This window comes from Daphnia magna, linkage group LG5 (genome assembly GCF_020631705.1).
Source record: "Daphnia magna isolate NIES linkage group LG5, ASM2063170v1.1, whole genome shotgun sequence".
Lineage (NCBI taxonomy): Eukaryota > Metazoa > Arthropoda > Branchiopoda > Diplostraca > Daphniidae > Daphnia > Daphnia magna.
In genome coordinates this window covers 6,821,255-6,830,244 of record NC_059186.1, presented here as the reverse complement: position 1 = coordinate 6,830,244, position 8,990 = coordinate 6,821,255, and the positions used below count along the sequence as shown (strand labels likewise).

At 37.9% G+C, this 8,990-nt stretch overlaps 1 protein-coding gene and 1 long non-coding RNA gene across 3 annotated transcripts; one reads left to right on the top strand and one right to left on the bottom strand.

Moving 5' to 3' along the window:
* Nucleotides 1-1,033: 1,033 nt before the first annotated feature.
* Nucleotides 1,034-3,775, top strand: LOC116923520 (general transcription factor 3C polypeptide 3). Its single transcript, XM_045173464.1, is given in 6 exon segments — nucleotides 1,034-1,467; nucleotides 1,536-1,666; nucleotides 1,974-2,195; nucleotides 3,155-3,215; nucleotides 3,304-3,574; nucleotides 3,636-3,775. Coding segments are annotated over 6 exon segments (774 nt in total). The 5' UTR covers nucleotides 1,034-1,389; the 3' UTR covers nucleotides 3,647-3,775.
* Nucleotides 2,956-8,501, bottom strand: LOC116923521. 2 transcript variants are annotated; one of them, XR_006646567.1, is made up of 6 exons: nucleotides 8,353-8,501; nucleotides 4,739-8,281; nucleotides 3,959-4,666; nucleotides 3,611-3,846; nucleotides 3,312-3,543; nucleotides 2,957-3,232 (listed from the first exon to the last, which is right to left on the bottom strand). It is a non-coding gene; the product is annotated as an uncharacterized LOC116923521 (long non-coding RNA). The 2 variants fall into 2 exon arrangements; XR_006646566.1 differs by having other exon boundaries at nucleotides 2,956-3,232; nucleotides 3,611-4,666.
* Nucleotides 8,502-8,990: the final 489 nt, after the last annotated feature.

Genomic DNA, 8,990 nt, shown 5'->3' with positions numbered 1-8,990 from the left:
CGTCTCCTTTTTATTTATTTTAACCGCTTTTAATTTAATTATTCCGTAAAGGGAAGAATGAGTAAATCCATGACCCCATTACACGTGCATCGGCGTCATTCCAGTAGATTCATCACTGATGCACAGCAGACTAATAAAAATATTGTCGCTGGTGAAAATGGAGATTGATTATCCCTTCGCAGAGATGAGTCATCCGCTCCTTGGACAACGCTGCGATCGTGGTGAAGAAGTTATCGGGAGAAGTCCGCTCTAAGAAACACACGCAGATACGCAGTCCGGATGGGGAGTAATTCGCGCGCGACGGTATAAAACGCTGCTCCGAATCTGCGTTAGATGAGTCTCCATCGGGTTAGCTCCCGGAGCTGGACTCCGTTAGTCGAGCTCCCTGGTTTCCCTAGAGGTCTTCAGACGCTTCTCCAACTTTTGGTAATGGTTATTGGTTATCCCCTTTTGTTCGAGTAAAACCATTGTTTAGATTTAAGTCATCACTTGTTGTATTCATTTGTGCTTGTTCAAATACAACTCGTGTGACAATATTCTATGTTATGTAACATGGGCTGGAATAGAGCTAAATGAAAAATAATACGTCAAAAATGACGGCTCTTTCAAACCTTTCTTTCAATGTCTTGCTGGACAGTGTTGGAATTTCCAAGAATGTCCAAGTGATCACTACGCAACTGCAACAACTGCATCATCAAAGAAAGGAAGCTTTCATGTCGTTGCTTGACTGTTTATTGTTTTGGTTGCTTGATCTTTTGACAGCCATTGAGTTTGGCGAACCAAACTGCCACCGTTGGTATAAGTCAAAGGTACCCACCAGCAGTAGACGTGCGTATCAGTCGAAGTGGGATCCTTGCGCAACAAGAATCGCTCCTGCAGGGCCGATGGCAAAATCAAATGTGTGTCTACTACATCAAATTAGCAATGATATCATGGGATTCAAATCGCACCTGTGAAACCACGGCTCCACCGGTGTTATAATCACTAGTTACGTTGATGAGTGGGAAACCCATTTGCAACGTCCACGTATCCATAATTTCCTCGACGGTGGCAGGAAGGCCAACTGCCTCTTCGTCAAGGAAATTAAAAAGAAATTAAAATTAATTAAGAACTAAAACATCTTACAATCAACATCCAGAAGGCTTATAAAAACGTCAAACTAATCTGCATCGAAAATCAGAAGGTCTAAAAAATCATTACAGCACCCAAAGGAAATATAGCCGTTGCCAGTTACACACCACAGTCCTCACCTGCCTCGCCATTCAAGAGGGAAAATGCTACTACCAGAGTTCTGAAAAGACTTACATCAAATTTACTTGGTAAAGTAATTTTCTGAGCTCACTTTTTGATGAAATTATAGATTATGATTTTTTGTGGTGGGCAGGTCTGATGGGTGAAGCAAATTTGCGGTATGCCAGAAATGAGAAGCAAGATGCCATCAACCTCTGCATGGCGGTCATTCGGCAGGTACTTGTCAATCAAACTTTTCAATTCCCATTCATCTTGTATGAAGAATTATGCACTTATTCATTCAGGCTCCCAATTATGCTGAACCTTTCCAAGCATTAAGCATGTTTTATAAAGATCTTGGGGATTACGAAAAGTCATACCAATTATCTCTAATAGCTGCATAATTGTCCCCTCAAGATGCTGAGGAAAGGATTCGGCTTGCTGAGATAAAAACTAGCAGATAACGATTTCAGATAAACTATTTGATGAAAAAAGCTATTTTAAGATAAAAAAATAGATGAGATCTGTTATTGTAATTGTGTGGATCAAACAAATCTCTGCGTCTATCGCAGGTGTGCTTGAGTCGTAACGATGAACTGCAGGCGTCGAAATTTCTTGCCAAAGCTGTCCAAGCAGATCCTTCAAACATACAAATTCATCAAAAGTATTGCACAGTAAATCTTACCACGAAAAGAAGGCTTTAGTTTCCATTCATAATATTTTGTTGCATTTATGAATTTCAGTCGCTGTGAATTGCTTGAATCCATGGCCGCGCAAAAGGATTTGCTGAAAGCTTGTCTCACCATGTTACGATGTGTCCAACCAGAAAATGAACAAAAAAGAAATGAGTGGGTCGTGCTGGCTGTTAGAATCGCTCGCATGCATCACGCAAGCGGACAACTGTATTCTGCGCGTAGAGCTCTTAGCAATGCCCTAGTCACCTGTTCCGCGAGTTTCACCATGGAAACCCAGCCAAAAATCTGAGACAATTAATTGTACAAGTTTACAATGAATCGCATACTAGTATAATTAATGATATATTAGCCTGATTTTATCATACTAGTTTGTATTAAGTATGATCATAAAGTAACAATATGCAATTTAATACATGCTAATAAAACAGAAGCAATTAATTATGCTAGTTTTCAATAAATCGGTCTTGATAAATATGGTCTTGATTGCATTAAGTTGCATTTTTGTATCCCTGCTCCGTCTTGCAATTAAATACATGTAAAGCTCATGCTCTCTTATAGGTGGTAAAAACTTTTCAATAACACTGATAGTTTTCTGCCACATTTCTTTTGGCAGTACGTAGGGACAGTCTACATTGCACTTGCACAGTTTTTCTAAGTAAATTTCTTTTTCCTTATGAATAAGTCCTTCAGCATAATCAGATAACTTAAAAAGACTAATTGTGTCAAATAACTCATTACCGACATCACAAACTACACTACTCATGACATAAAAAACGAAAACAGTTTGACACTACAGTCACTAGTCACAGTCAATTTCTTTACGTCTGCTACGGTACATTGTAAACAAGTACCTTTCAAAAAAGTTCCTGGAAAAATAACAGCTTTTTTGGAGATAAAATATTTTGTATTATATCAGCACAGAGGTATAGTACACGATTCCAAAAGATTTTGTAATAAAACTAACTACAACTTAATTAAATATATTATTTTTCATTTCCCTCCTATAGGGCCCGAGAGGACAAATACCCCAGGTCGGAATTCAGCCTTGGCAACTCAGCATCCGATCTTGGTCTATACCACAAGTGGGACACAATTCATTATTCTTTTTATCTAAAAATTATATTTTAGACTTTAGTATGATTCAATGCATAATTTATATCGTCCTAAAGTGTGCCAATATAAACACAATATTAAAACATGCATTTAATTGTGTCGGATTTTTGCCTGGGACATTATAATCTTTTATTGTAACTCCGAGTTTTGACGAAGCATTATCTCGATGTGATGAAAGTAGGATAAATTTTGGCCTGCGTTTATCGAACGTAACAAATTAAGTTTAATTCCATAATTCCTCTGATTTTTAAAATAATTCCACTAGGTACTTACTAAACATTGCGGCTTGGTGTTTAACAATAAAAAAGTTGATGCAATTGACCTCGAAGAGGCAGAAACGATGGAATTGACACAGGAATTACCACTGGACATTCTCAGCAAGCTTTGTATTGCACTAGTCTACTCCAAGAAACACGATTTTGCCTTTCCCTTAATTGAAACGTTTCTTGAATATGATGTGGAAAGTTTTGGAGATACAGTATTTACCCTGACGTTGCCGAGGCCCCTGTGGAAAACGAATTTCACCAACGAGCTATGTAAGTGATCTGATAGTATAATTGATTAACACTTACCATTTTCAATCTGATTTCCGTTCAGGCCATTGCTAGAAGCGCTAATAAAAAGCCAATCGTTTTGTTTGGCGGCGGAATAATGTCAACCATTCAATGTGAAAGCCAACCAATTCATAACCAAGCAATCCTTCAAGCACTTGATTAGCCCATGGAAGCAGCCGGAAAATGTCCCAAGGAGGAAATGGGATATAAAGAAAGAATCCCAATTTTATACGAATGCCTTTCTCTGTTGCTAGCTGAACAAACGATAATAAACGAACATTCCCAGTTACGAAATTATAGCGAAACAGTTCAACTGGTTGCATCCTACAACCAGGCCGACTTGCTCCAAAAACCAACATAACTCACCCGATCAACGCTCCCCGTGTCCCGCAGTGAGCCTTATAGTTCAAACTGTTTCATTAAGCACACGCATGATAGTATGGTATCCCACTGTTCCAGTTGAAATTATATTTGGAACCTATTCTAAGGTTCTTCACTTCTAATGAAGTGAATTAATTATCGGTATCTAGACTACATTTTTCTTATTGGTTAGAAGGATTATCAACTACTGTTTGAAAAACTAAACGAAATCCTGTTTATTTGCATTTCGTAAAACGGATTAAAAGTATGAATAATTGCAGGCTTCGAACTCCTGATTAGCATTTACAATTACCCTTGTTATTACAGCTTGGTTTGTAGCACTTGTCGTTTTGTTCCCGCCAAACGCTCGAATCATTTCCCTGGTACCACGTCTCGTATTTTGCCCCGATAAGCGTCTTGTTCGGCGCGATGATCACACTTCGGTTGTTCGTTGTCTTCGTCAGCTCTTGACTGCCGTTGTTGTATTCCACGCAAACATAGACTGTGATTTTAGGATCATTCGTCCATCCTGTCGATATGTGCTTGGTGATTTCTCCGCTTTCCAGGGTTGCACAGGTCTCTTGTTGATTTTTCCCGTTGTCGTAGATGATCACTCGAACGGTTTCGTGGCTCCCGTTCGCAACGTGTACTACTTTCGAGAATTTACTTTTCACGAACTTTTTTACTACGCTGAACGGCGATTTCATGATTGAACTTTGCACGAGAAAAATTTCAGGTTTAAACGAAAAAAGCAGCAAAGATTTTTTTTTTTTTATTTGAACTTACTCTTTAAATATCAGATGAGGAACTGGGTTAATAAATTTACTATATGCGCACTTGCTGATGTCTTTTTGAATCAATAGACTAGGCTCTAGTTGCTCTAAAAACTAGACTTACTTAGCCAAGCTGAATGCAGGTGTTTTTATTGCTTAGCATCAAAATAAATGCTCTGCTATCAATTGTTATCTAAATCAAATAGCTCGTTATTAGCTCTTATCTGACTGGCGCAGGTATCACATTGCCTCACCAATTTCCGTTGAATTTTGCTTACGACAGCAACGACGAAAGTTATTTTCTGGAACTTGTAGGCTACTGTTTCAAATTGTAAAACTTATTCATTTAGTCTTTCATTTAGTGGAAAGCGTATGGACAAAGTTTTAAAACCAATGAAATTGCCACTCTTACAATGACCTTGAAATTCTCTTTTTTAGCGGAGCCAATCCTGCTCATTTCCTTTTTTTCTGTTTATTAAGACTCATTACGTTGTGGCATTTAATTGGTTTGTCCCATCCTGATTGGGCTTAAAAAACATTGATCGAACTTAATTAAAGGGGACAAAAAAATATCCAGTGCACCAAAAAATCTGTTCTGAACAATCAAAACAACTCACAAGATAAGGTAAAAAAATTACCATATCAACAAGGAACAGAGCCCTACACGTCATTTGGAGCACGGGGCGAAAAACATAAAACCCCGTAACCCGGCCGACCTGCTCCGAAAACCAAAATTACTCACCCGATTGGCAGTGATCCCATAATTGGAGCTTGCGCAAGAAGAATTTCAGATTTGAACGAGAAAGCAGCAAGGATTTTTTTTTCTCCTATTAGAACTAACGTTTAAAATATCAGATGAGGCACTGGGATAAAAATTTACTATAACCGCACCTCGGGCTGCCCACCCCACCGAGTAAAATGGTTCTATCGGGTCGATTTTTTCTCCGAGTCCGGGTTGCGGAAAACCCGGTGCCATCTTGTAGGACGGCGGATTGAACGGCACCACATTTGAAAAAGGGGTAGTTCTTGTTGTCCTCCAGAAAACAAGGATTTCTGATAGGTCAGCAAGAACCTGCTTCATCATAATTCAGCCCGAGTCTAACTTTCTGATAGGTCAGCCAGGCTCTATTGTCCGTATGTTTGGTAACTGTCACGCATGCATTAATGATTTGTCAAAGTCACATTGTCACTCTCATGGTGAACTTACTCCCAAACCGAAGAAATGCGATTTGTTACTCGAAACATTGTAACAAGTGCTCTCATCTTTTATTATTGTGTCACAAACAAGATGTACAGTTTCCAAAACAAAACAGTAACAATAATCAAATTTCGGGGTAGAACTTGGGGTTTAAAAAATGCATAATCGGGTATTGTAAACGGGGCAGCCGACTCGATTATGTTGGTAGGGTCTAACCATGAAAAATATAGATCGATTATGTTTGAGTGTCAACAATCAAATTCTTGTGTTATACGTTTGCTCAACTCCACCGTTCAATCCGATTAAAACCCGACCAAGCAAGGGCAAAAAAAAAAAAAAAAAACGAAAACCCATGACACGGCCGGCGTGCTCCTAAACCAACATAACTCACCCGATCAACGTGGAGCTGAGCCCTAGTGCAGACTGTTTCGTTAAGCACACGCATGATAGTATGGTAGGCTACCCTAAACGCCCACTGTTCCAGTTGAAATTATATTTGGGAACCTATTCTAAAATTAGCATCCCGTATGGAAATTTTTGGGGCAATAATCAGTTGGTAAAATCACCTGATTTATCTATGACGATTTGGGACGGATTAATTGCCGATAATAATATAGTAATTTTGTCATGAATAACTTCTAGATTAATTGCCGATATATCTACCTCTTTGGCATGAATCATGTCTGATTAATCGCCGGTAGATCCACTGATTTCACAATGCATAAATCACTAATTAATAGCGAAATCTATCGCTGATTTATCATTAATACTGAATTTTATTCCTAGATTCTATGGTTGATTTGATCTATGATAATGATAGCATAAGTGAAGGTAGCTGGAGAAAATAAGTCCCAGAGTTTTGGAACTATACTAAGTATGACCTGTAGAAACAAGTCCCGGAGATTTAACACCACACAATATGTCCTGTGATCACCTGAAGATATAAGACAAGGGGAATTAAAAGTTTACAACCCAATTTTCCATACATATTTTATCAGGTCATATGTCTCCATCAGAAGGATTCAAGCTCCAATAATCAACGATAAATCTTTATAAAAATCCTAAGAATAAAATCACTAGATTTCAATATGATTTTGTCCGAAAACATCCCGGGGTGATCACATCGTTAAAATCATATCATAAATCGAGGTACAAATCACCCAATTTTCACTAATAGAGCAAGTGACTGACGCGTACCCCCTACTGTTTTACGAGCGCACCTTACTATTTTAAGAGAATAGCGGCATGCGGCTGGCGGCCATAATTATCGCGAAACAAACATGGCTTCCAGCCGCAAAAGCTAATCTTAAAACACCAGGGTGCGTTCGTAAAACAATGGCGGTACGCGTCAGTCACTTGCTCTATAAAGCATGGTTAAAATCAACAATTACAATCATTAAATCATAAGTGATAAAATAAGGAATTAATCAAGATAAAAATCAACTAATAATCAGGGATAAATTTATGTAAAATCATGGTTAAGGTCAACCAAATTCATCAGTATAATAAATCTCCATTAAAATCGTGGTAAATCATGACGACATGATAAATTTGCGAAAAACCCCTGATGAAATTGAAAGAACTTGTGTTCGCAAATTGCTTTCTGGACTTTGATTTTTACCTGATACAAATAATGATTTTCTGGAAAAATCCCGAAATTAATCAGGAAAACACAAGTTTTTGTCTAAAATCATATGAAATCGTGTGAAATCATCGGTTATAATCATCATGACTCATCAGTATATTTCCATACGGGATTAGCCTATTGAGGTGAATTAATTATCGGAATCTGTAGACTACATTTTTCTTATTGGTTAGAAGGATTATCAACTATACTGTTTGAAAAACTAAACGAAAATCCTGTTATTATAGTATTTCGTAAAGCGGATTAAAAGTATGAATAAATGCAGGCTTCGAACTCCTGATTAGCATTTACAATTACCCTTGTCATTACAGCTTGGTTTGTAGCACTTGTCGTTTTGATCCCGCCAAACGCTCGAATCATTTCCTTGGTACCACGTCTCGCATTTGGCCTTGATAAGCCTATTTTTCGGCGTGATGATAACACTTCGGTTGATGTGCGTGCTTATCCACACATGGCCGTTGTTGAATTCCACGCGAACACAGACTGTGATGTTGTCATAGTCGTTCGCCAACCCGGTCGATTGGTGCTTGATGATTCCTCCGCGTTTCAGGGTTGCACAGGTCTCTTGTTGATTTATCCCGTTGTCTTTGATGGTAACTCGAACGGTTTCGTTACTCCCGTTCGTAACATGTACTACTCTTGAAGATCCAGCACTGTATACGAGGTCTTTAACAAAGTTGGACAATGCTTCCATAATTGGCCTTTGCCGAAATCTTTCAGATTTGAATAAGAAAGCAGTAAGAATTAAAAGCAAAGATTTTTTTTTTTTCCTACTGGAACTTACTTTAGAAATTTCAGATGAAGAACTGGGATAATAAATTTACTACAAGTGCACTTGCTGATGTTCTTATTAATCAATTGACTGCTGGCCTCTAGTTGCTCTAAAACCTATACTCACTTAGCCAAGCAAAATGCAGGTTTTATATTGCTTAGCATTAAAATGAATGCTATGCTATCAGTTGTTATCTAGATCAAATAGCTCGTTATCAATTTAAATTTGATGGAAGTAGCTATCGACTTGCTTCAAGAATTCCTTTAATATTTTTAATGTTAACACTGTTAAAAATGGTTTTGAAAACCAAAGGTTCCAAACCTTTTATTTTAAAGCAAAAGGTTTGGTTGTCCGATACCATAAGTATCGAACGTTTTATCTTCAAACGTTTTGACCCTTTTTTTTACATATAATAAGAATTTCACAGGTTAAAACGTTTGGTTTTCAAGGTTATTATATCTCTTGTCAAAATAAAAAAATTTCGTAAGTTAAAACCACGATATAATAGGAAAGGTACACGATCGTCCTATCTCCAGAGCGGCTGGTGTTTAGTAAGGGGTTTAAAGATTCTCCACCAGTTTTGCTAGTGAGTTAGGCTGATCGCCGCTCAGGGAGATAGCAAAAAACCCGGTTTTCTATTTTTAGTATTT